This window comes from Chiloscyllium punctatum, chromosome 3, assembly GCF_047496795.1.
Source record: "Chiloscyllium punctatum isolate Juve2018m chromosome 3, sChiPun1.3, whole genome shotgun sequence".
NCBI classification, from domain to species: Eukaryota; Metazoa; Chordata; class Chondrichthyes; order Orectolobiformes; family Hemiscylliidae; genus Chiloscyllium; species Chiloscyllium punctatum.
The window spans coordinates 11,937,649-11,965,557 of record NC_092741.1 but is presented as its reverse complement, the minus strand read 5'-3'; the positions used below and the strand labels follow the sequence as shown (position 1 = coordinate 11,965,557).

At 47.0% G+C, this 27,909-nt stretch overlaps 1 protein-coding gene across 7 annotated transcripts in view; it reads right to left on the bottom strand.

The window, feature by feature from the left end:
* Positions 1-342: 342 nt before the first annotated feature.
* nvl (nuclear VCP like) overlaps positions 343-27,909 on the bottom strand; it is a 61,994-nt gene continuing 34,427 nt past the window's right edge. For 6 of the 7 annotated variants that reach the window (XM_072550607.1, XM_072550616.1, XM_072550651.1 and 3 more), the window contains 9 exons: positions 26,996-27,100; positions 22,336-22,398; positions 21,016-21,135; positions 19,653-19,752; positions 11,100-11,206; positions 8,098-8,174; positions 5,079-5,167; positions 4,770-4,849; positions 343-1,281 (listed from right to left, as the gene is read on the bottom strand). In XM_072550607.1, the coding sequence (XP_072406708.1) occupies positions 1,231-1,281; positions 4,770-4,849; positions 5,079-5,167; positions 8,098-8,174; positions 11,100-11,206; positions 19,653-19,752; positions 21,016-21,135; positions 22,336-22,398; positions 26,996-27,100 (792 nt within the window). In that variant the 3' untranslated portion in view covers positions 343-1,230. Of the gene's footprint in view, positions 1,282-4,769; positions 4,850-5,078; positions 5,168-8,097; positions 8,175-11,099; positions 11,207-19,652; positions 19,753-21,015; positions 21,136-22,335; positions 22,399-26,995; positions 27,101-27,909 lie in introns of those variants that run through there. The other variant, XR_011952927.1, reaches the window with a different exon arrangement.

Here is a 27,909-nt window from a genome sequence, read left to right as displayed (position 1 = left end):
TACGGGCAATTTAGCATGGCCAATTCACCTGATCTGCACATCTTTGGAGTGTGGGAGGAAACCGGAGCACCCGGAGGAAACCCACGCAGACACGGGGAGAATGTGCAAACTCCACACAGAGAGTCGCCTGAGGCGGGAATTGAACCCGGGTCTCTGGCGCTGTGAGGCAGCAGTGCTAACCACTGTGCCACCGGGTTCTGCTGAAGCCACAGCTAAATACTAAGAGACTGGATGGTTAATAAAGGGAACTGTAAATAGGATAACTGTAAATTCGATTAATTCAATCTGTTCTTTGTAAATGTTAAGACATGCAATGTATATATCTATGAACGACATGACAAATTGTACAAGTACCAAAGATTTATTTCTATGAATAAAGTATATTTTGAAATTAAAAAAAGCAAATGCAGATCATGTCTCCTGTTGCTCTGCCTGCTCAAGAACTCCTTTGTGTTCTGGGTCCGTTTTACAGGTTAGTTGATGGAAATCTGGTACAATGGCTCATGCAAAGGCCTTCCCAGTGACCCGGGGAAATTGTTACAGTTTCCTCGAATGTTCCTGTACAATGTGATATCTTGTGTCTAGCAGAGGAGGAGCTGGTGCTTTCCAGACATGAGGAGCTTGTTACAGTGTCCTTTCCTGTTGCTGTAGAGTCAATCAATGACCGTTTCCAGCTAAAGTGGTGGGAAATGTGTGGCAAGGTTAAGAGGTGACAGGTAGCTGCAGATCACCTTCTCACACATTTCACTTCAAAGATGTCAGTGTTCCAGCATTCTCAACAAACCACTTCCTTTCCAAATGTAAGACAAACAGACTGCCCTTTTTAATACACCAGCTGCTTTATTTTTTCACAAGCCTGGGTCTTAGAATAAAATACAAAGCAGCCATCAGTCAACAAGAGGGAATATTACCAAGACAGACTGTAACCTAAGGGGAAATCCCACAAAGAGGTTAATTACCCCAGGGAAGAAGTTTCTTGGAGGCATTACAATTTGAAACACTATCATAGCCATGTTCGCCTCCTCAAAGTGACTGTCCAAGACTGATCCTGGTGACAGGAAACAAGTCAGGAAAGCTAAGTACTTCGAAGAATACCCATGTACTCAGGAAGTGCAGCCCACTCAGTGAGATGTGCATGAAGTCATTCAAGTTCCTGTAAATGTTACAGCAAAATCCTGTGCAGAAAGACTCCAAACAGAAGCCAAGGGAAAGCAACAAGAACCATGTCCATCACAAAGACTGGCTGAGAGACTGTCGCAGCATTTCATACATCAACTGGTCCTGGAAAGGAGATCAGAAGAGAATGAGACAGTGGGTGAGGAAAGGCCAGAGAAGCCGGAAAAGAACGTGACATGAAAGGAGACAAGGAAGCAACAACAGGAGGAGGTGGAGGCAGATTGGAGACAGAGGTGGAGAGGAATTGACAAAACGAACATAAAAGTGTATTAACATCCAGCACAGATTCTCAGTTAAGTCAGTCAATGATTAATAAACACACATTATTGCAAGAACTTGCTTTTCCAATAATGACCCAGTTCCCTTTGAAAGACAGGGCAAAAGTGAGGACTGCAGATGCTGGAAACCAGAGTCTAGAGTGGTGCTGGAAAAGCACAGCAGGTCAGACAGCATCCGAAGAGCAGGGAAATCAACGTTGTGGGCAAAAGCTCTTCATCAGGAATACAGCTCTATTCCTGATGAGGGGCTTTTGCCCGAAACATCGATTTTCCTGCTCCTCGGATGCTGCCTGACCTGCTGTGCTTTTCCAGCACCACTCTGATCTAAACTCCCTTTGAAAGACATCCTGGAGCATACCTCCAGCATACTGTTACACAATGCATTCCAGATCCAAACTCCTCACTGTCTTAATGTTGAAAACACATTGTGCTGAAGCTTTTTATCTCAAACTCAAAAGACAAACTGAACAGATATCTCCTTTCATTAGAACAAGGGCAATAAGAATAGGGAGGCCACTCAGCCCATTCAGGTCCATTGCATCATTCAATCAGATCCTGGTTGATCTTCTACTTCAAAGCCATTTTTCTGCAGCATTGACTGACTCATAACCCCGGTTCCTCTTAATCTATAGAAACCGATCGGTCTCAAACTTGAATGTACATAATGGCTGAGCCTCCAAATCCTCTGGAACAGAGAATTTCAAAGATTCAGCAACTTCGGAGTGAAGCAATTCCACCACATCGTAGACTGACATGGCCTACCCTGACCCAGAGATTCTTCCTCCTGGCTCTAGTTTTAGGGGACCTGTGCACAAACACAGGTACAGCAGGTAATCAGGGACATTCATGGAATGTTGGCCCTTACCTCAACAGGTTGGAGTATAAGAGTAGGGATGTCTTACTGTAACTGTAGAAGGTGCTGGGGAGACCACATCTGGAGCACTGAGAGAAGTTTTACTCCCTTATTTAAGCAAAGATACCATCTCATTGGAAGAAGCTCAGAGAAGGTTCACTCAGATAAAATAGGAGATTAATTTAACAGCAAAGGTGAAAAATGTTGGGACTCTACTCCCTGGAGTTTAGAAGAACGAGAGGTGATCTCATTGAAACATAATCAGATTCTAAGGAGTCTGACCGGGTCAATACTGAGAGGATGTTTCCCCTCATGAGGGGGTCTAGGACCAGGGGGCACAGTCTCAGAATAAAGGGACACCAATTTAAGACTGAGATTAGGAGGGATTGCATCTCTCAGAGGATTGACAGTCTTTGATCCCACAGTTCTCTATGACAAGGGGTTCCATAGTCCTTGGGTATAATTATGGCTGAGGCAGATAAATAGATTCTTGATTATTAAGAGAATCAAGGCTTATGGAGAAAATGCAGAAAAGTGGATGCAAAGAACATCTGATCAGCCATGATCCTACTGCATGGCAGGGCAAGCTCATGGGGCCAAATGCCCTACTCCTGTTCCTACTACTTATAGTCTTACAGTCAGGCAGGAAGGAGGAAGAGCGAGAGGAATTGAGCGGGGGTGGCTGGAGGAATGGGGGTCGGAGGGGTACAGTGTATTTTGGGGATGGGGGAAATGGGTTGAGGCAACTGTGGAATGGGATTGATTAGCTGTGCGCGCGATTGTTGGGAATACATGTCCACATTTAAAGGCAATGTGAAAGAAGCCGGAAGAAACTGAATTACGGACATTTTCTGGTTGGTAAAGAATCATAGAACTGCTTGGAGTGATGTTAAACAGTACAAAGCTGTAATCCATCTGACAATAACTAAAGCCGCCTGCTTTGGACTTTGGAGAAACAGATTGGGTAAATTTTCAAGGACATAAATAAGAGAGGGTTTGCTGCTGTAATTAGTAGAGAAAATTAAATCTGGCTTTGAGAAGACAAAAGAGGGTATGCTAATGGTTGCTTAGCAACCCTCTGCAGTCTTAAAATGCTGTTTTGCAGAGCCAGAAGGCAGAGTTAGAGAAATATCCCAGAGGCTCTCTGAAATTGTCCCTGGAAATCTGGTCTATGTTATAGTATTTAGACCAGAGGAGGAGAAGCAAGCCAGTTAGCACACAAGAGTCCACTTCACCATTCAATGCAAGTTTGGCTGCTCTGATCATCCTCAGCTCTACTTTCTTACCTTTTCTCCATAACCTTTGATTCCCTGTACTGATCGAAAACCAGTCTATCTCAGCCTCGAGTGTAGTCAACAGCTCTACAGCTCTCGGAGGTAGAAAAATTCCACGAATTCACTACCCTCCGAGAGAAGAAATTCTTTCTAACTAAACAACCTTTTATACTGAGATGATGCTCTCTAGTGCGAGACTCTCTCTTTGGGCGAAGCAACCTCTCCATATCTGTCCTGTAAAATTCTTCATGAACTTTCCATTCCTGATTAAGGAGAATGTTGCACTGAGAGGGGACATCTTGGAGAGTTCTTCCAGCGAGGCCTTATGGGTACAGCTCAGGAATAAGTAAAGTGCAATCTCTATGATGGGGTTATACCATAGGTCTCCCAACAGCTAGCAGGAGATTGAGGGACAGATACACAGGCAGATCATGCAAAGGTGTAAAAACAACTCCGTTGTTGTAGTAGGTGATGTTAACTTCTCCATTATTGCCCTGTATAGTTTTAGCAAAACCTCCCTATTTTTATAATCAATTCCCTTTGAAATAAAAGGTCAACAATCCGTTTGACTGCCTTATCCTTTGCTGAAATTATCCATCAGCTTCTAGTGATGCCTCTCCACCTGCTGAAGCCTGATGTAGAAGACGGTGAACAATTCTCTACAACTTGGAACCAAGTCGATTGGAGTCAGAACTGGACAGAGACCAATCTGTGTAACTCGGCCAGGTGAAAGGAAATTTCAGCCAATATGAGAAATGAACATATTTCACCCTTTGGTTCCAGACAACTGATCCATATCAGTTTTCCTCCTGTTTAAAAAAAAATCCCACAATCTCTGCAGAGAGCTTGTTTTTGATGTGAGAGTCTATGTTTGGGATAAAGGGAATATAGTTTCAATTCGAGATTGTGGTGGAGGTATAAACTAGAGTTTGCCATTTTCTTTAAGAATAGATATTAATCCTAATAAACAGAATCCTTTAAATTCTTATTCGAGCTTGGTGGATGTTTCTTTTATTCTGGTTAGCAGGCGAAGTGTGGGATTGGTCATTTGGTGTTTGAATCAACCAATTTGCCTGGATGGGCTCGACTGTGCAGTATTGAGACTTATTATCATGTAATCCTGCAGTCACAGTCAGAACACCAATGTGTATACTCTGAATACCGCTGCTTATTATTCAATGATCTCACCTTTTTACTCACGGAAGGCTTCACTTTCTCAAAGGCTGCTTCGAAGTGATGTCGTGCCACCCGTATTCCTGAGCTGGGAGCTGAAAAGGTTATAATAAATATAAAGATAAATAGGAAGAAATGGACCGGAAACTCGGGGCAGCAGGAGCTGGGATTCAGAGACTTGGGTAGAGGTGGGAACTCTGTGGGGGAGGGGGGGGGGGGGGGAGTGAAGCACGACAGAGGCTCATGGACGTGGGGTGGGAGATCCAATCACTGACGGGGAAGCCTACAGAGACAGGCTACCTCACAGAGGGTTAATAATCTTACCTGAGGCTTGTTCGGAGGATTGACCAGACAGATGCTGCCTCAGGGCATTAATGGAAGCTTCACGTACCAGTGCGGACAGGTCTGCACCCCTACAGAGAACAAAATTGCAGGAATTAAGGAAGAGTAGAACCCTGGTGTGTCCCAGGAATGACAGTACAAACAGTATATTGTGTACGGAGCATTACACAGAAACATAGAATACAGGAGGAAAGGCCATATTGTATGCTCCACCATACAATATGATCATCGTGGCTGATCATCCACCTCAGTACCATGTTCCTGCTTTTCAACCCCCACACTCTTTGATCCCTTTAGTGCCAAGTGCTGTTCTCCTACTGCTGAACTAGTCTAAACTCCCTACAATATCATCAGCAAATCTTCCCACAAAGATACTGGTCCCATTCTGATTCAGGTACAGACCATTCTGCTTGTAGAGATCCCACCTTCCCCAGACATAGTCCCAGAGATCCAGGAATCTAAACCCCTCCCTCCTGTACCAACTCTTAAGTCACCAATTCATCTGTCCTACTCTCCGATTTCTCTACTCACTAGCATGAGGCACAAGGAGTAATCCAGAGATTATAATTTTGAGGACCAGCTATAGCACAGATCCATGACCTCTTGATGCAAGACCTCATTCTATCTATATTGTGGCACCCTTCTGTACCATGACGTCTGACTAGTTACCCTCTCCTTTCAGGGTGCCCTGCAGCTGCTCAGTGATATCCCTGACCTTGGCACTGCGGAGGCTTCACAACATCCTGGAGTTGCAGAAACATCCCTCTGTTCCCCATTTAACAAATCCCCTAAGAGTACTGCTCTTGCTTTCTTCTTCCCCACCTCCTATATACTCAGACTGCTTATGATGCCAGAAGTTTGGCTCTGGCATCCAAAAGGGAAAAGCAATTTGTGAACAGGACTCAGGTGTCCACTACACCACCTGCTGGTTTCTTCTTGACCGCCTGGTGGTCACCCATTCCCTTTGTTCCTGCAGTGCCTTGCTATCCATGTAACTCTCAGCCTCATGGATGTGCTATGGTTATCTCCAGCCACCACGCAAACTGTGAATCCCAGAGCTCAGGCTTCTGCAGCTGGGAGCACGTGCTGCACATGTGGCAGTTTTGGATGGCAGTAAGGTGTGTGATTTCCCAAATATGACAGGACACACAAGTTCCACTGGCTAACTTCACCTGCCATGATTTAAAATGTAAAATTTACTTTACCTTTTGTCCATTATCACCTTTTTCTTATTCTGACTGTTAATCATCTCTAATGCATCTCCTTTTCAGTTAATTTTCAGTAAATAATTTTTTTTAAAGTAAATACTATTTAGGTAATTAACCTCTAAAGATAGGTCCTTACAAGTCAGTCAGTCAACTCACTGCTTTCTTATGGCATCACTGATTTTTCATTTCTCCTATTTATCTTTAATCTGAAAGTATTTTACTACAGATAATCAAAATAGCAACAATACTAACTAAATAACTTACTGTTTTCCCATAATGTCACTCCTGTTTTGTGCTGGCCCTCTCTTTAGCTGTTTAAAAAACCTTACATACGATCAGCCAAAACAAAAGGAAAAAGCACCTCATCCCCTCTGCACCAAACTCCCAGGATTACACACTTGCTTTGGCTGTGCTCCTCTCTCCAACCGCTCATTTGAAGTTTATCTTGATGAAGAATTCTACAGTATTACAGTCGTTCATCCAAAAGGGACTTCACACAAGACTGCCAGTTTATTGCTTACAGATTTCTTTGTTCAACATGACTTTGGAGAAACAGCTAAGCAAAACTTGCAAGCAGATAAAAGATAGCCTCTACTGTCTTAATCATAGAAGAAAAAGTGAACTCTGTTGGTTGGATAGCTGCTCTGTGTTGCAGCTCGATGTCAATGATTATAAGTTTAACTCTCATATCAGTTGAGGTCAATTTGAAAGTCCAACCTTGTCCCTTGCCTGGGACACGGAGAGCCCCAGGTTAGACCATCACCTTTCCCCTCCTCCCTCCCTCCCCCTGCTCACCCTGACAAGGCAGCCCTCTGGCCCTCACACGACAGGAATTACTTTTACAACTGTCAGCAATTCAACAACATCAACAGGAAAGAGTGGACGTTAGGCCACATTCTATCATTTGCTTCCAGACCTCTGGACACAGGACTGGTTTCATCCCTTTACAAAGAAAAACACTACCACCTCAGCACAGACTGTATTTGTGCGCACGTGTGCCTGTGGGATTGGAATGGAAAGTTTTAATATCCCATCATTATTTAGATCATAATTACAGTTTATTAGTTATTTTAAGAATAAGTTTTTTTCTCCCTTTAAACAACTGATTTTGTTTTTTATTAAAGAAGTTTGGCAGACATTTCTTGTCCAACAAGGTGAGGAATTAAACACTAACAACACTCAGTAGCAGCAGTGAATGCTATCTAAAAGATGTATGACAGAAATTCAGCAATCTGCTCAGACTGCATCATCCTAACCCGCAACCCTTACATTGAGAAGGAAGAGAGCAACAGATAATAGGAACACCCCTAAGGTGAGCTCCCCTGCACTGTTGACATTGCAAGTTCCCCACCAAGCCGCTCACCATCTTGACTTGGAAGTATATCACTCTCTATCACTGTCACTAAGTCAAAAACCTGGCACTCCCTCCCAGATGCCCCCGACACCTAATGGACTGCACCACCACCTTCGAGACAATTAGGGACCAGCATTAAATGCCCAGCAAGTGAGACACACACCCACGAGTGAACTAAAATAGAGTTTGGGTTTTCTGTGATAACCGCTGCAGGCTCCCTTTATCCACAGAGCACATCAATCCTTCATAAAGTCGTTATAAATGACCTCCCTTATACAAAAACACTCCCCCCAAAGCCATGAGAATTTCAAAAACCCAGACAAGGAATGGAGAGAGGCACCATTGATTTAAATGCACAATTCTAAAGGGGCAGAGACAGAGGGACCTGGGGCTGCTTGAGAATTGATCAGTGAATTGTGGTGAAACACAATAAACTCACGAGAAGCTGTCACAGCGCTGGTCACTGGCAATCACAGACAGATCAACATCAGAGTTCAATAGGGGATGGGTCCCAAACTGGAACAGAAAACAAATCAACAATAAATACCTCAACAGCCCCCCCCACACTATGTATACCTTCTTAATATCACCACACCCCCTACCACCACTATGTATACCTCAATATCACCACATACCCACCACCACCACGTATACCTCCTCAATAGCACCGCACACCCACCACCACGGATACCTCCTCAATATCACCGCGCACACCCCCACCACCATGTATACCTCCTCAATATCACCGCAACCCCCAACCACCACGTATACCTCCTCAATAGCACCGCAACCCCCAACCACCACGTATACCTCCTCAATATCACCACGCACACCCCCACCACCATGTATACCTCCTCAATAGCACCGCACACTCCCATGTATACCTCCTCAATAGCATTGCACACTACCACTACCACCACCACCACGTATACCTCCCTCAATAGCACCGCACACCCTTCACCATTATCATGTATACCTCAATAGCATCGCACCCTCCCCCACCATCATGTATACCTCCTCAATAGCACCGCAACCCCCCATGTACACTTCCTCAACAGCACCACACAACCACCCATCACCATGTATACCTCCTCAACAGCACTGCACACCCCTACCACCACCATGTATACCTCCTCAATAGCACCACACCTCCACTATGCATACCTCAATAGCACCGTGCACCTCCCCCACCATGTGTACCTCCTCAATATCAACATGCACCCCCCCACCACCATGTATACCTTCTCAATAGCACCACACACCCCCACCACCATGTATACCTCCTCAATAGCACCACACCCCCACCATGTATACCTCAATATCACCGCACCTCCCCACCATGTATACCTTCTCAATAGCACCACACCCCCACCATGTATACCTCAATATCACCGCACCTCCCCACCATGTATACCTCCTCAATAGCACTACGCCCACCCAGCACCATGTGTACCTCCTCAATAGCACTACGCCCACCCAGCACCATGTGTACCTCCTCAATAGCACTACGCCCACCCAGCACCATGTATACCTCCTCAATAGCACTACGCCCACCCAGCATGTACATCTCCCACCCACTACCAAATAGTGACAGAGAGCCAGTTAGAGGAGAATAGGAAGGAACCTAGATTAATCTGGGCAAAGGGCTGGCAAATGGGACTAGGTTGATTTAGGATATCTAGTCGGCATGGACAAGTGGATCAGAGGGTCTGTTCCCATGCTGTACATCTCCATAACTCCAAGCACCAAACGGAGAAATGGGGACAGTAAGACAGACCAAAGGGGAAGGCAGAGAGTCAGAACAAGAGACACTGAGAAAGAGATACAGTGAGTATTAGAGAGAAAGCTGTAGAGAGATAGAGATGGGGGTGGTACGGTGGGAGGGGGGGCAGGACAGGAGATGTGTGAGGGTCGAGGGGGATGGGAGAAGGGGGGGGGGGCGGGTGATGATCCGTTGGGGCGGGAAGCAAACTGAGATGTAAGAGGATGACAGAAGGAGAGGAAACAATGGGAAGGGGGTGGGGAGACTGACAGAAGCAGGAGGCAGCTCTAGCCCCATGATCTGATGCTGCTTCATGTGATGAACTCAATCAGGAGCCAGTCCAGCTCAGTGGGATTTGTTTTTATTCACTTACAGGATGTGGGTGCCGCTGGCTGGTCAACGTTTATTGCCTATCCCTAGTTGCCCTCACGGTGGTGGGTTGACCCACAATGTCCAAAGGGAGAGAATTCCAGGAGTTTTACCCAGTGACAGTGAAGGAACAGGGATATATTTCCAAGTCAGGATAGTGAGTGGCTTGGAGGGGAACTTGCAGAGGGTGGTGTTCTCAAGTATCTGCTGCCTTTGGCCTACTAGACAGAAGTGGTCATGGGTTTGTCAAGACAAGAGTCAAAACAGAACAAAGAGGCTGACTCTGAAGTGCCCCCTGTAGATATTGAGCAAGCCAATCAGTTGTATGACACCAAAGGTGAATAGTGACAAGGCCTAGCACAACAGAATACATCAGGAAACAAGAACAGCTCCCATGTGATGGAAAAATTACACTTAATGGTAAAGTCCTAGGGAGTGTTGCTGAACGAGACCTTGGAGTGCAGGTTCATAGTTCCTTGAAAGTGGAGTTGCAAGTAGATATGATACTGAAGGAGGCATTTGGTATGCTTTCCTTTATTGGACAGAGCATCGAGTACAGGAGTTGGGAGGTCATGTTGCGGCTGTACATGACATTGGTTAGGCCACTTTTGGAATATTGTGTGCAGTTCTGTTCTCCCACCTATTGAAAGGATGCTATGAAATGTGAAAGGGTTCAGAAAAGATTTACAAGGATGTTGCCAGGGTTGGAAGATTTGAGCAATAGGGAGAGGCTGAATAGGTTGGGGCTGTTTTCCCTGGAACGTAGGAGGCTGAGGGGTGACCTTATAGAGGTTTATAAAATCATGAGGGACATGGATAGGGTAAATAGACAAAGGCCTTTTCCCTGGGGTTGGGGAGTCCAGAACTAGCGGGCATAGATTTAGGGTGAAGAGGGGAAAGATATAAGAGAGACCTAAGGGGCAACTTTTTCACGCAGCGGGTGGTGCGTGTATGGAATGAGTTGCCAGGTGGAGGCTGGTACAATTACAACATTTAAAAGGCATCTGGATGGGTGTCTGAATAGGAAGAGTTTAGAGGGATATGGTCCAAGTGCTGAGAAATGGGACTAGGTAAGGTTAGGATATCTGATCGATATGGACGGGTTGGACTGAAACGTTTGTTTCTGTGCTGGATGTCCATGACTACGAAATAGTGGCAGGCGAGTGAGCATGTGCTGACATGGGGGCCACAACTGTGGGGGCGAGGGAGATCATACTGAGCAGCCGAATCCTGTGGACTGAGCAGAAAAAGCAATTGTGACAAACGGAAGAGGAAACGACCCTGGGAGTATCAGAATTCCCCTCTTTTACCTTTGTCAAAGTTTGCAAGATAGCAAATCGGTCTGAGGCCTTCGGTAATCCGACATATAACGTCTTATCCAGTCGGCCAGGTCGCAGCACAGCAGGATCAATAATATCTGATCAGAAATTACAGCAAACTGTCAACATGGACTGCTGGCACCAAACAGTCTGTTTCCTGCTGGATGACTCTAACTGTCACAACATAACCGCCATTAATCAGACACCCGTCACCATAACCGCTGTTAACCCAAGCCTCATTACTGTAACTGCCATTACCCCAGACCAGTCATTATAAACAACATTAACCCAAGCCCCTGGAACCCCATCACTATAACCACCATTAACCAGGCATGTGTCATCACAAGTAACATGAAATCATTCCATCACCAATCAAACCTCAGACGTGACTTTGCTCGACAAAGCCCTGCTGCTTAACCTTGATTAATCCTTGCCTCTTTAAGTGGAGATGAATTCTGTCCCTCAAATGTCTCCAGTAGATTTTTGGCAACAGATGTTAGACTCACCAGCTTGAAGTTCCCTAGTTTATTCCTAGCACTCTTCTTGAATAGTGGTACATTTGCTGTCTACAAGTCCTCTAGCACCCTCCCTGTGGCCAGAGAGGATTTGAAAATTAATGTCAAGACTCCTACAATCTCCTGCATTGTTTCCCACAGCAGCCTGAGGCACATCTCAAATGGTTCTGGGGATTTACTTGTTTTAAGATAGTAAAACCACTGATATCTCCACACTCTCATCTGTAATTTGTTCGATAATATTACAGTTCTCTTCCCTGACTTCTATACCGACTGCATCTTTATCCGTTATAGAAAAGGACACTAAGTACTCATTTAAAACCTCACCTGCACCTTCTAGCTGCCACCTTGGGGCCCATAAGGGACTTCTCTTTCCCTGGTTATTCTCTTGTCCCTAATATCCTTTGAAATTGCCTTTGGATTATCCTTTATTTTACCCACCAGGGTTTGTTCATATTCCCCTTCACTTTGATAATTTCATTTTAAGCAATCCTCGGCCCTCTTTTCTGTCTTTAAAGTTTGAGGTTTTAAGCACTCATTAGCCACCCTTTATCCTTCCTGAACTGGCAACATTTCTCGATATCTAGGGTTCAGCCACACTTCACCTTTACGGAAACACAGCGATCCTGCATGTTTTGAAAGATTCCCACTGCTCCGATGAAGATTTTCCAGCAAGTAGCTGAACCCAGTCCATTTTGGCCAGCTCCTGTTTTATTACATTAGAATCCATTCATCTCCCCTTTATTCTCAGCTTACTAGTGTTCCTCTCCAAATTTACCTTCACTATTACGGAGTTACCTTCACTATTACGGAGTTACGGCCACAATCACCAAAATGCTCTCCCACTGACACTCCTCCCACCTGCTTGGCTTCTTTCCCTAAAATTAAGTCCCGCACAGTCTCTGTTGTAGGACTTTCTATACGTTGGCTTAAAACGATCTCCTGTGTGGACTAAGAATTCTGCCCACTCCAAGTCTTTAGTATTTTTTGCCTAATATTTAAAACCACTATTAGGAGATTTATAATTTCTGAGACTTGCTGATACATCTTTGTTTCTGGATTGTTTGAGGGTCTATAGTGCACTCTCAGCAATGTGGTTGACTTCTTTTTTTTTAAATTATGAAGTTCAACCCAAATGGCCTCAACAGAGCAGCTACCATTCCTCCTAAGACAGTAAAAACAATGAGTGCAGATGCTGGAAACCAGATTCTAGATTAGGGTGCTGGAAAAGCACAGCAGTTCAGGCAGCATCCGAGGAGCAGGAAAAATCGACGTTTCGGGCAAAAGCCCTTCATCAGGAATAAAGGCAGAGTGCCTGAAGGGTGGAGAGATAAGTGAGAGGAGGGTGGGGGTGGGGAGAAAGTAGCATAGAGTACAATAGGTGAATGGGGGTGGGGATGAAGGTGATAGGTCAGGGAGGAGGGTAGAGTGGATAGGTGGAAAAGAAGATAGGCAGGTAGGACAGGTCATGAGGACAGTGCAGAGCTGGAAGTTTGGAACTGGGGCAAGGTGGGGGAAGGGGAAATGAGGAAACTGGTAAAGTCCACATTGATGCCCTGGGGTTGAAGTGTTCCAAGGCGGAAGATGAGGCGTTCTTCCTCCAGGTGTCGGGTGGTGAGGGAGTGGCAGTGAAGGAGGCCCAGGACCTCCATGTCCTTGGCAGAGTGGGAGGGGGAGTTGAAATGTTGGGCCACAGAGCGGTGTGGTTGATTGGTGCGGGTGTCTCAGAGATGTTCCCTAAAGCGCTCTGCTAGGAGGCATCCAGTCTCCCCAATGTAGAGGAGACTACATCGGGAGCAACGTTTACAATAAATGATATTAGTGGATGTGCAGGTGAAACTTTGATGGATGTGGAAGGCTCCTTTAGGGCCTTGGATGGAGGTGAGGGAGGAGGTGTGGGGGCAGGTTTTGCAATTCCTGCAGTGACAGGGGAAGGTGCCAGGATGGGAGGGTGGGTTGTAGGGGGGCGTGGACCTGACCAGGTAGTCATGGAGGGAACGGTCTTTGCGGAAGGCGGAAAGGGGTGGGGAGGGAAATATATCACTGGTAGTGGGGTCCGTTTGGAGGTGGCGGAAATGTCGGCAGATGATTTGGTTTATGTGAAGGTTGGTAGGGTGGAAGGTGAGCACCAGGGGGGTTCTGTCCTTGTTATGGTTGGAGGGGTGTGGTCTGAGGGCGGAGGTGCGGGATGTGGACGAGATGCATTGGAGGGTCTCTAAAGGAGGAGGCCATCTGGTGTGTTCTGTGGTGGAACTGGTCCTCCTGGGAGCAGGCGGAGGAATTGGGAATACGGGATGGCATTTTTGCAGGAGGTAGGGTGGGAAGAGGTATAATCCAGGTAGCTGTGGGAGTCGGTGGGTTTGTAAAAAGTGTTGGTGTCAAGTCGGTCGTCATTAATGGAGATGGAGAGGTCCAGGAAAGGGAGGGAGGTGTCAGAGATGGTCCAGGTAAATTTAAGGTCAGGGTGGAATGTGTTGGTGAAGTTGATGAATTGCTCAACCTCCTTGCGGGAGCACGAGGTGGCGCCAATGCAGTCATCAATGTAGCGGAGGAAGAGGTGGGGAGTGGTGCCAGTGTAATTACAGAAGATCAACTGTTCTACATAGCCAACAAAGAGACAGGCATAGCTGGGGCCCATACGTGTGCCCATGGCTACCCCTTTGGTCGGGAGAAAGTGGGAGGATTCAAAGGAGAAATTGTTAAGAGTGAGGACCAGTTCGGCCAAACGAATGCGTGTCAGTGGAAGGGTACTGTTGGGGACGTCTGGAGAGGAAAAAAAACGGAGGGCTTGGAGGCCCTGGTCATGGCGGATGGAGGTGTAGAAGGATTGGAAAACCATTCTGAAGATGAGGCGTTGGGGGCCAGGGAAATGGAAGTCTTGGTGGAGGGCGTGGGTGGTGTCTCAAACGAATGTGGGGAGTTCCTGGACTAGGGGGGATAGGACAGTGTCGAGGTAGGTAGAGATGAGTTCAGTGGGGCAGGAGCGTGCTGAGTCAATGGGTCGTCCAGGGTGGTCAAGCTTGTGTATCTTGGGAAGGAGGTAGAACCGGGCAGTGCGGGGTTCCTGGACTATGAGGTTGGAAGCTGTGGGTGGGAGATCTCCTGAGGTGATGAGGCCCCATCCCCACCCTACCCTCATTTATCTCTCCACCCTTCAGGCACTTTGCCTGTACTCCTGATGAAGGGCTTTTGCCCAAAACTTCGATTTTCCTGCTCCTCGGATGCTGCCTGAACTGCTGTACTTTTCCAGCACCACTCTACTCCTAAGACAATAATGAGCTCCTTGATTAATACGACGACACTATCGCTTGTACACCCCCCACCCTGTCTCACCTGTTGATTTTATACACCAGAATATTGAGCTGCCAGTTCTGTTCCCACCTCACCCATGCTTCTGTAATAACAATAGCATATCCCCATTAATACCATACCAAACCTGTCTGCCTTAATAACAAGGCTCTCTGAATTAAAATAAATGCCACCTTGCACTGCCATGCTCCCTTGAGTGTTTGGTCCTGCATTACAGACTTGCTTGTTTTTATCTTCTGTATTTGTCTGTGCATTATTCCCTAATGGATGCAAGGATGTAATTATATTGGAGACAGTTCAGAGGAAACTCACGAGATTAACACCAGAGATGAAAGGCTTGTCTGAGCAGAGATGGTGCAATTTAGGAACTCTCCAGAGTTTTGCAGCATGAAAGGAGATCTAATTGAGGGATACAAGATGCTAACAGAGTCTTATAATGGAGATGGAGACAAGATATTTCCTCTTGTGAGCGAACTTGAATAAGTGATCACAGCTTTAAGGTAAAGGGGGGGGCAGATTTCAATCAGAGATAAGGAGAGATTACTTCTCTCAAAGAAGCGTGACTCTGTGGAATTCACTCCCCCAGAGTGCCATGTATATCAGGACAGTGAATCAATTTCAGGAGGAGATTGGCACAGATTTAATTAGTAACCGGTTTAAAGGGTTGTGGAGAGCAGGCAGGAAAGTGGAGTCGAGGCTGAGACAAGATCAGCCACTACAGTCTCAAATAAAAGAGCAGACTGAAGGGGCTGACAGGGGAGAAAGTGAAGACTGCAGATGCTGGAGATCAGAGTCGAGAGTGTGGTGCTGAAAAAGCACAGGTCAGGAGCAAGAGAATCGACGGTATGGGCAAGAGCCCTTCATCAGGAGTGAGGCTTGTGAATTGATGGGATGGAGAAATAAATGGGGTGGGGGAAGTAGCTGAGAATGCGATAGGTTGACAGAGTTGAGGGCAATGGTGACAGGTCAGAGGGGAGGGTGGAGCAGATAGGTAGAAGGAAGATGGATAGATAGGACAGGTCATGAGGACGGTGCCAAGTTGGAAGATTGGATCTGGGATAAGGTGGGGGGGGGGGGGGATGAGAAAACTGGTGAAATTCACATTGATTGCGTGTGGTTAGAGGGTCCCAAGGTGGAAGATGAGGCGTTCTTCCTCCAGGCATCAGTGGTTAGGGCATGGCAACGGAAGAGGCCCAGGACCTGTGTATCCTTGGCAGAGTGGGAGGGGGAGTTGAAATGTTCAGCCACGGGGCAGTGGGGTTGATTGGGGCAGGTGTCCCAGAGATGTTCTCTGAAGCGGTCTGCAAGTAGACATTCTGTTTCCCTAATGTCGAGGAGACTGCATCAGGAGCAACAGATACAGTAAATGACATATGTGGAAGTGCAGGTGAAACTTTGATGGATGTGGAAGGTTCCTTTGGGGCCTTGGACAAAGGTAAGGGAAGAGGTGTGGGCACAGGTTTTGCAAATTCCTGCGGTGGCAAGGGAAGGTTCCAGGAGGGGAGAGTGGGTTGGTGAGGGGGCATGGACCCGACAAGAGAGTTGCGGAGGGAATGATAATTACGAAAAACAGATAGGGGAGGGGAGAGGAGGAAGAAAATATATCTCTGGTGGTGGGGTCCGTTGGTAGGTGGCGGAAATTGCAGAAGATGATGCAATGAAAATGGAGGTTTGGGTAGAAGGAGAGGACCAGGGGGGTTCTGTCCTTGTTGCGGTTGGAGGGGTGAAGTTCAAGGACAGAGGTGCAGGAAGTGGCTGAGACGCTGGAGGGCATCATTGACCACAAGGGAGGGGAAAGTATGGTCTTTGAATGAGGCTGCCATCTGGTGTGTTCTGTGGTGGAAGTGGTCCTCCTGGGAGCAGATGTGGTGGAGGCAGAGGAATTGGGAATAAGAGGTAGAGGTTTTTCAGGAGGCAGGGTGGGAGGTGGTGCAGTTCAGGTAGCTGTGGGAGCCGGTGGGTTTGTTGAAGATGTCAGTGTTGAGTTGGTCACCATTGATGGAGATGGAGAGGCCCAGGAAGGGGAGGGAGGTGTCTGAGATGGTCCAGGTGAACTTAAGTTCGGGGTGAAATGTGTTGATGAAACTGATGAACTGCTCAACCTCCTCACGAGAGCACAAGGTGGCGCTGATACAGTCATCAATATGAAAAGGTGAGGAATGGTGTCAGTGTAACTGCGGAAGGTGGACTGTTCCACGTAACCAACACAGACAGGCATTGCTGGGGCTCATGCAGGTGCCCATGGCTACCCCTTTGGTCTGAAGGAAGTGGGAGGATTCAAAGAAGACATTATTGAGGATGAGGACCAGTTTAGCCAAACGAATGTGTGTGTCAGTGGAGGGGTATCGGTGGGGACGTCGGGAGAGGAAGAAAAGGAAGACTTGGAGGCCCTGGTCATGGCAGATAGAGGTGTTTAGGGACTGAATGACTGTGGTGAAGATGAGGCATTGGGGGCCAGGGAAATGAAAGTCTTGGAGGAGGTGGAGGGCATGGGTGGCGTCCCGAATGTATGTGATGAGTCCCTGGACCGGGGGGAATAGGACAGTATCAAGCTATGTGGAGAGGAGTTCGGTGGGGCAGGAGCAGGCCGAGATGATGGGTCGGCCGGGGTGGTCAGGCTTGTGAATCTTGGGTAGGAGATAGAACCGGGACGGTGTGGGGAACCCAAACTAGGAGGTTGGAAGCTGTGGGTGGGAGATCCCCTGAGGTGATGAGGTTATGTACGATCTGGAAGATGATGGATTGGTGAGGGGGGTGAGGTTATGGTCAAGGGGGCAGTAGGGGAGTTGTCTTTGAGTTGGCACCTGGCTTCAGCAGTGTAGAGGTCAGTGTGCCAAACTGCTACTATGCCCCACCCCTCTTTGTCTGCTGGTTTGATGGTGAGGTTGGGGTTGGAGCCAAGGGAGTGGAGGGCTGCACGTTGTGAGGGTGAGAGGTTGGAGTGCGGGAGGGGGTTGGACAGTTGAGACGGTCGATGTCCCGGCAGCAGTTGGAAATAGAGATAGAGGTTGAGTAACAGACCAGCATGGGACATCTAGTTGGATGGGGTGTGTTGGAGGTGGGAAAAGGGGTCCTCAGAAGGTGGGCGAGAGTTTTGGTGGAAAAAGACTGGAGACGGAGGAAGAAGTGTTCGATGTCACAACATGTGGAATTCATTGATCCGGGAGCAGGGTGTGATGAAGGTAAGGCCTTTGCTGAGGACTGATCATTCATGGTCAGTGAGGGGGAGGTCTGGGGGGTTAGTGAAAACTCGGCAGGGCTGGGAGCTAGGACCTGGTCTACAGCTGGAGCTGGGAGTGGGGTTGGAGACTGTAACTGGAGTGGGCGTGGTAGTAGAGACACCAAGGGTGATGTCATTTATGGCAGTCACACTCACCCCGGCATCAGGGGGTCAGAGATGGTGACTGTGGGATCCACGGAGGTGGACGTGGCACAACGCGAGCCATAGGTGGTTCTGTCAGCAGTGTTCAGGTGGACGGCGTCAGTGGGGGTGGAAGTGGTTGCGGAGGCAGCAACACCCGGGGCAGAAGTGGCAGAATGTGTGGCGTAGGTGATGTCAGTCAGGGCAGAAGTGACTGCGGCAGCGGCAACACCCAGGGCGGAAGTGATGTTCTGGTTAGGCCTTGCATTGGTTTTGGTGGCGGTGGATCTTACAGCAGTCACGGCAGATCTTGTCATGGCCTCAGCAGCAGTTGTCTGGTGATCATGGAGGTGACATGGTCAGCTGTGGCTGTGCGCTGTCGAGCGGTGGGGACGGAAGTGACATCATCGTTCGCCACCATGGTGATGGCTGGAGGAATCCTGAATATCGAGGTAGGTACATGAAAGTTTGCTGTACTGCCAATTTTAGATGTCAGATATTGTGTAGAAAAAGTGTTTGTTAAGTGCGTGAGTTCTGCGGAGGATATAAAACAGCAGAGGTGCTTTGCAGTTCTGGGAGAGTGTGGCCCTTAGCTGAAGTTGGACTGACTGTGGTGGTGGCGCATGGCTGCGAGTGTGGAGCAGAGGATCCGGAAGGAGAACAGTTTCTGGGGGCTTTGAATTTGAAGTAGTCAAGGGGCTGAATGTCCTACTCCTAGTTCTCATGTTCTTCTTCTCTACTGCACCACCACTCTCTACCACAACCCCTGCCAAATGAGTTTAGACTAATCAAACTAAATTCAATATTTAACTAAATTCAGCCAGATTCCCCAACCTTTCATTCGAGCCTGGTTGGTGATGCCCTTGTGATTGAATGACCTTCAACACTAACCTGAGGGAGGGCTTCCACACACCGTTTCCCAACACAATCACCCCACAGCCACACACCACCCTGAGGGAGAGCTTCCACACACCGTTTCCCAACACAATCACCCCACAGCCACACACCACCCTGAGGGAGAGCTTCCACACACCATCTCCCAACACAACCACCCCCCAGTCCCACACCACCCTGAGGGAGGGTTTCCATACACCCTCTCCCAACACAGTCCCACACCACCCTGAGGGAGAGCTTCCACACACCCTCTCCCAACACAACCACCCTGAGGGAGAGCTTCCACACACCGTTCCCCCCAACACAACCACCCCCCAGTCCCACACCACCCTGAGGGAGGGTTTCCACACACCGTCTCCCAACATGATCACCCAACAGCTACACTCCACTCTGAGGGGGAGCTTCTGCAAACACAACCACCACACAGCTGCACTCCAACCCACTCTGCCTCAGCCTGACATTTACCTGGTCTGTTTGTGGCTGCCATGATAAAAACCTGCTTCCGAGTCTCCAGGCCATCCATCTCTGTCAGCAACTGGTTCACCACACGCACACTGGCACCTGACTGGGGAAGGGGAGCCGAGCGAGAAAGGAGGGAGAGGGGTATGTGTGTGAAAGTGCAAGAGTGAGAAAGGAGGACAGTGAACAAGGAGAAAGACAAAGGAGAGAGAAAGAAAGGACAAGGAAGGAACAAGTGCAAACAAAATATTGAGGATTGTGAGAAACACGAGAAATAAAAACCACACCAAACTAAATAAGGTTAATACTAGGTCTACAGGACACAAACAGCAAACAAACAACCCAGTAATTGCTGATACTAAACCACAGAATCATTGGAAATGGATAATAAACAACCAGCCAGGTTCACTGGCCTTGCCTTGCCTTAAGATAACGTAGGGCATTCCACATTGACCCAGAGGTCACCGTGGCTACCTTCTGTTCCAATCCCACAAGCAGCATCGAGTGATGGAGTTAAAACTCACCTTATGCTCTCATCCCCAAGGACAGAGTCTAATGATAGAGTTAAATCTCACCTTGTGCTCCTATTCCCAAGGAACAGTCAATGTTGGAGTTACAGCAAGCACTGTTTTAACTGGTACCCTTGATAAACTGGCAAAAATGGTGCACAAGGCGACCTCCGTATCAGCAGGTCCTGGTTCCTTGGTTTCAGTTTCCTGTGGCCTAAACATATTAGAGGGCACTTTCCAGAACCAGGGACTGGGGGCTGCCAAGAAGGTAAATTTCCCATTTAAATGGGTGGGGTCGCTCCTATCCATGGTTTTGGGCTTCTGCAGCAAGTCTTGGAACATATCCGCTGTGGGTACGGGAGAAAACTACTGTATCTGAAATACTGTAAGTTTACTGTATTATCGCAGTGTCCGAGTAGTCAGTGACTGAGAAAGTTCTCTGTTGGTAAGTTTTATTTAAGGCAAAGTTGCATTATTTAAGTGATTTATGCTGTAAATAAAGTGTAACAGTGTGCAAACTCCCTGCATAGTGTTTCTCCTAGTGCGTGTTTTTACATGGATTACGTGGATCTCTTGATCAACCTGAATATTCCTGCTCCGATAGGTGCCAGTTAATAAAACATTTGCTGTCTAACTACTTCTTGCTCTTATCCCTGAGGGGAGAGTGTAACAATGGAGTTCAAACTCATGTGATCTGACCCTCAAAGACATAAGATCATAAGATCCAGGAACAGAATTAGGCCGTTCAGCCCATCCAGTGTGCTCTGCTATTTGACTGTGACTGATATATTTCTCAACCCCACTTTCCTGGCATTGCCCCATACCCTGGATAGAGTCTAAAAGATGGAGTGAAAACTCACCTCATGTTCTGATCTCCGAGGGCAAAGTGAGTCCAATTCATCAAAAAAAATGACACAAGGTGCTGAATTCCTAGCTCGCTGGAACACTTGCCGTACTGCCCGTTCACTCTCACCAACGTACTGCAGTTAAACAAACATCAGGACACAGTAACACGGTTAGAAAAAACAGACATAACCTTGGTAATACTCTGGGTCTCAGGGCCCCATTATTTCCCATAACCCAGAGACAACGATGGGAAAATGAAGACTATGGGTCCCACCTCACATTTACCACTGGTAGCTCAGTCCCAAAATACATCCTGCTTCATGGTGCTCTTACACTTGAGATCAAGGGTTCATTTCATCATCCTTTAGCACAGAGCACAGGATGACAGTGAACTGCAGGACTGAGAGAGCCTGACAAAGTCCAAAGTGGCTCTCTGGGTCACAGGAAGATGGGATCTGATGAATATACCGTATGGGACTGAGGGAGCCAGGCCCTGTCAGCAAGGGAGAGGGTGTGTTCCAATCAAGGACACCTCGCACTGTGGGGACATGGTCAGGATATTCTGCAAACTTACTAGCGCAGCTGTATGCTGTTATGAAGCTGTAGGTGATACTGTAACTTCAAGAGAGAGTGAAAGCTGGCAAGGACTGACTGAAAACACAGTATGCTGAACAATTTAAAAATGTAACATTTGGCTATGAAACAAATAGCTGAAGTTGCATTGCCATGGTACTCAACAAATTCAAATTCAGCCAATCAGTTTAAATTATGCCCCAAGATACTAAAATCCAATCAAATTTGAATTTTAATGTTTTCATGACATCAAACCAAAGAGACATATAAAAATCTGTTATTTTGAACATTTGGGGAGAACAGTGGAGATTGGCAAAAAGCAGCCAACCACCAAACGACTGCGAACTGAATAGCTCTCTGAAAGGTACCTGTATGGAAGAAATTTGTGCAGAAGACCAAAGACAACCCAGGAAAATCTACAAAGGAGAATTAACACTGCTGGCTGGTTTTGAAAAGTGATTTTCTTTTTGCAAAACAATTTTTTTAAAAATCAGACCACTATTGTGGAGTGGGAGATAAAAGATAGGTTTAAGAGGAAGGAGTTGTAAATAGATGTTGTGTAATGTTCTCATGTGGACTTAAATACTAAAATTTGGAGTCAAGAGTATAGTACTGAAAAAGCACAGCAGGTCAGGCAGCATCCGAGGAACAGGAGAATCGACGTTTCGGGTGTAAGCCCTTCGTCGGGTGAGCTTTTCTATATGTCTGGTTTAAATTAGCAGAGGGGTTTACCCTGTGTTGTAACAATCCTCATGACTCACCATGTTTAACAGCTCAGGTCCTTTCACAGAGATGAAATTCAGTCCAGACTCATTCGCAACAGCCTAGAGACAGAAGTAAATTATTGATCAACCTGAAATGAAAGTACATTTTTTAATCACAATCAAACTTACTTCTCAGTGAGATTGCCCAGTGTCACTGTTCCCCAAAAGGGTATGAGATACTCACCACCCAGTGACTACAGTCTTCTGACCCCACACACATCAGCCCTGACTACAGCCTCCCACCAATGACAGCACTCAATGCTTAGTGAGTGCAGTCTCCCACTACTGACAGCACTCACACCACCTACTGACTACAGCCTCCTACCACTGACAGCACACATACTGCCCAGTGACTACAGTCTCCTGACAGTGACCCCACACACACCACCTAGTGACTACACTCTTGCACCACAGAGCACACAAACCACCGAGTCACTACAATCTCCCACCACTGACAGCACACACACTGCCCAGTGACTAATCTCACACCAACTGCACACACCACCAGTGACTACAGTCTTGCACCACAAAGCACACACACCACCCAGTGACTACAGTCTCCCACCACTGACGTCACGCCCACCTAGTGACTACAGTCTCACACACACCACCTAGTGACTAATCTCCCGCCACTGACAGCACACACACCATCCAGTGACTACAGTCTCCCACCATTGACCCCACAAACACCACCCAGTGACTACAATCGCCCAGTAACCCCACACAAACCAATGAGTACAGTCTCTTGGCACTGACACTTGCCAGTGACTACAGTCTCCCAACACTGACCACACTCATTGGACCCTCCTTGCGCACTGTCCCATCATACAGCAGAAACCAGATGTCTTGCTGATGATTTTACTTGGATCATTTTCTTCCTGTTGACTTTCTCACATCCCTCATTAAGCTTTTAAGATTAACTAACGATGATTGGAGGTGTGAAGAAGGGTTAGAAACAGGAAGTTCCAGGCTGGAGTTCCACCAGGAAAGCAACCAAGTGACTGGCTCAAAGTCAGAGCAAATTACTGAAAATGCTGGAATGTCTACTGAAAACCACCAACGCTGGAGATCACAGCGGCTCAGACAGCATCTATGGTGAGACAGCAAGTTAACACAAGACTCCAAACATTAGCTTGTTCTTTCCCCCGGATATTGTTTAAGCCACTGTGATCTCCAGCATTTATTGTTTCCAAATGACTAGCCTACTCCAGTGTCATTTGTTGCTTGTGGTGAGGGTGGAGAGCAGGAGCACAGGAACTGGAGAAGCCCTTGGAATCAATGAGAATGCTGACAATCTGCAACACAGTTCCACAAACCCACTCTTGTCCCACGCATCTTCATACTTGCAGTAGACAGGAATACATTAATCTCAGGTTTATAGTCCCAATTAACCCCACATCAAACATCATCTGTGGCAGAGAGCTCCAACTGTTTGCTGTTCTTTAGGAGGCAGTTATGAGAGATGCAGTAAAACAGTGGATAAGCCACTGTATCCAGTTCTGGACACCACACTTTAGGAAGAATGTGAAAGCTTTTGAGAGAGTGTGAAGCAAAGATGGACAAGAATGGTTCCAGTGAAGACAGTCTTCAATGCCCCAGACAAATTGGAGAAGCTGGAATTGTTCTCCTTGTTGGGATCTGAGAGAAGATTTGATCAAAGTGTTTAAAATCAGGAGGAATTGGGAGTGGGACACAGTTCCCATTGGTGGGAGGGAGCTAGAACCAGAGACCACGGACGAGGAAGAATTTCTGCCAGTGAGTGGAATGTACTGCCTGAAAGTGGAGGAAGAGAATGTTCAAAACAGGAATGGATAAGCAGCTGAACAGCAAAGGATTGTCGGATTATAGGGAAGAGGCAGAGGTTTGCGGAAGTAAGCTCCCTTTCCACCCGATCAATTTCCCTTAATATTTCAAAGCTTCGTTCAAATCCGGTGTGTAATCAATCCTCCAAATGTAATCCATCAGGTTCAGGTATCACTATAATAAATCAAGCAGTTCCAAGCCAGCTGCAGTATTCAGTTACTCCAGCCTTCAAACAGCCCGAGGACAGATCACAAACTGTGCAGGCCCATGACAGACACAGAACAAAGGGAGGTGTTCTAGACCCACATGCCTGGAATCCTGCCAGAGTGAACATCCAGTCCCCTCAACAATAGCTAAATAAACAATCTGCTCATGTAAACAGTTGGAACTCACCTCCAGCCACAGGATTGCACTCTGTCCATCAAAATACTCCCTGTACCTCGGAGTACTTTACAGAAAAACACTGAAGTCTATAAATGATTCTGCCTGTGCTGGAAAATTCATTTTCATCGCTGGTACCTAAAATCACTGACCATTAAACTAAGTTATAGGAGCAGAATTTGGCCACTCAGCCCATCAAGTCTCTTCAGCCATTAAGTCATGGCTGATATCTTTCTCAACTCCATTAGACTGGATCGCCTTCTCAATCAAGAACCTAGCTATATCTGTCTAAAAGAAACTCAATGACTTGGCCTCCACAGCCCTCTGCGACAATGCGTTCAACAGATTCACCACCCTCTAGCTGAAGAGACTCCATATTATTTCTATTCAACAGGGTCCTCCCCTCACTCTGTGGCAATGGCTATTCTGGTATTAGGAGCAGTCCCTCATGGTCCCTGACCAATCAAACTCAGACTTTTAACTGACACAGTATAGGTTGCCAGTCCCCACTTATCAATGGGGGGGTAGTGGGAGGGAGGGAGAGTACATACACGAGAGAGGGGAGACAAGACGACAGGAGAGGATAGACAAGGAGAGGCGATAGACAAACGGAGGGGGGGGGGGAAAGACAGGCAGGTGGGTGGGGGGTGGGGGGGAAAGGAGAGGAGTAGGGGTAAGGGAGATCGAAGGAAATGACTCATCATGTACTTGGGATAAGACCAGGAGTTTGTGACATCAGCTCAAAGGAAGAAAGAAAACTGTTCCCACCAAAGACTGTGAAACATCAACTCTATCACTGCTGTCCCTGCTCTGCCATTCTATACAACAGCCCCAGGATCAGTAAACCATCTGTCACAGGTCATATATTGGATCGGGTATCTAACTAAACAGCTACTGTTTAACAAACTGAATAAACATGCTGAAAATTGTTTACAAATGGTCAACTATCTATAATCAGTAACTGTCATCATGATTCCACCAAAATCAATGACATCTTCTTATCCACTCTTCTACAGGCCCCTGCAGCTCACCCTCTCCCAGGGTAGCACTGGCACCTTTACTTTCTCCCACCTCATTCTCCTCGGCTCCTAACACTTGGCCCATCTGTAGTAATTGTTTTGTACCTCTTTCAATTTAGTCTGCTCTGCTCGCTCCACACAATCTCCTGTACATTGAGAAGGGCAGGCTCAGTGATCACACTGTGCGGAAGTATGACCTCTGGTGGACTGTCATGTTAATCATGACCTTGCTCTCCTACTCACGTCTGTCCATGGTCTGCTGCCACATCCCAGCAAAGCCACAGTAAGCTGCAGGAGCAGCATTCCGTCTCCAAGAACAAGGCTTATATCCTGCACACAACATCACGTTCCACAACTTCAGAGCAATTTCAAGGTTAGAGTTGAACCAGAGCCCAAGATACGAGGGAACCAGGGGAGAATAAGGGTCTGGGGTCAGAGAGACAGGGTAAGGGTCAACTCTAATCCAGAGGAGAATGAGGGACGAAAGAGATCACTTCATTCAGGCAGCTCAGTGAAGGTTCACCAGGCTGACCCCTGGTATGGAGAGACTGTTATGATTTGGACTCATTGGATTTTAGAAGAATGAGATTAAAATGTAAAGGGACTGGATCGAAGTTTGGTCACGGAGCTGGAAGGTTTGTTTTCAGACTTTTCATCACCATACTAGGTATCATCAGTGAGCCTCTAGTGAAGCACTGGTGGTACAGCCCACTTTTTATTGGTGTGTTTAGGTTTCCTTGGGTTGGTGATGCCATTTCCTGTGGCGATGCCACTTCCTGTCCTTTTACTCAGGGGTGTACTAAAACAGAATCCAAGTCAATGTGTTTGTTGATAGAGTTCTGGTTGGAGTGCCATGATTCTAGGTAGAGGACTCTTGAAGGGGCTTGACAGAGTAAATGCTGAGAGAATGCCTCCCCTCGTGGGAGAGTTGAGGACCAGGGACAATTTCAGAATAAAAGGAGTGCCAATTTAAAACTGAAATGAGGAGGAATTTCTTCTGAGGGTTTGGAATTCCTTGTCACAGAGAGCTGTGGGGTCAGAGTCCTTGTCTATATTTAAGACCGAGATTAATATCTTGACCTAGTCATGGGGAATTTGCCATGGGGAAAAGGCAGAAAAGTCAGCGCAAGCAGCGTCAGATCAGCCGTGATCCTAATGGACAGGCTCGAGGGGCTAAATGGCCTACTCTTATTTCCAATGATCTGATGCGTCAGAGAGACCTAGTATAGAATGAGGGACAAGGATCAGAGAGGCCTGGAGGTGAACAACAGTCACACATCTGAGAGAGACAGAAAGGATTTGCCCCCACATGAGCAGATTGTTATGAATTTATTTCACAAGTTCCATTGAAAGAATGTGAACGCCTGACCTACAGGTCACTGTGTCACTGCACAACAGTGATAGGGGAACACAGCTAACTGGGGTGAGGGATGGGGGATTTACAGGGCACTCACCTTGGCCAACAGTGTCTTCCCACAGCCTGGAGGTCCAGCCAATAGCACACCAGCTGGGCTGGACAGTCCCAGAAGCTGGAAATGCTCTGGGTGTCGGATCGGAGCCTAAAGAAACAGAGAAAAGGAGGGTCAGCAACAAGAGACACCCATGTGATCCCAGCCGTGCCAGGTCCTGACCCACAAAAAAAAAAGGAGGCAGAGGAATATCCAGATTAGTGACATTTTCTCATTTTGTTGCTAGGATGTGGTCACTACTGGCTAGGATGGCACTGTGGGCCCATAGTCAATTGCATCAGTGTGAGACTGGAGTCACCTGCAGGTCAGACCAGGTAAGGACAGCAGGATTCCTTCCCGAAATGACATCAGTGAGCCAGGTGGGCTTTACGCCAACCGGCAGTGGTTCCAATGGTCTCCATTAGAGGAGGCTTTTAATTCCAAATGAATTCAAATTTCATCAGCTGCCACAGTAGGATTCAAACCCATGACCCAGAATGTTACCTGGGGTTCAAGATTACAACTTAAGTGAGATTATCACCATATAAGCAGAAGGGAATGACACACCAGCTCCAATCAGAGGTGCACACCTGTTTTGTGTAATGTTAAATATATAAATGAGAAGATAAAGGTTCATAATATACTGCACACTGGGAGGGACTGACAGAGATCTCACATCGGGTTCAAAAACAGAAACTGATGGAAAATCTCAGCAGGTCTGGCAGCATCTGTGGAAAGAAATCAGATGCTGAAACGTTTCAGAGCTGAAGGAGGGTCACCTGACCCAAAACGTTAACTCTCTGTCCTCGGATGCTGCTAGATCTGCTGAGCTTTTCCAGCAATTTGTTTTTGTTTTCGATGTCCAGCAGCCACAATTATTTCTGTGTTTTTGCACACTGAGATGGAAGGAATGCAGAAGA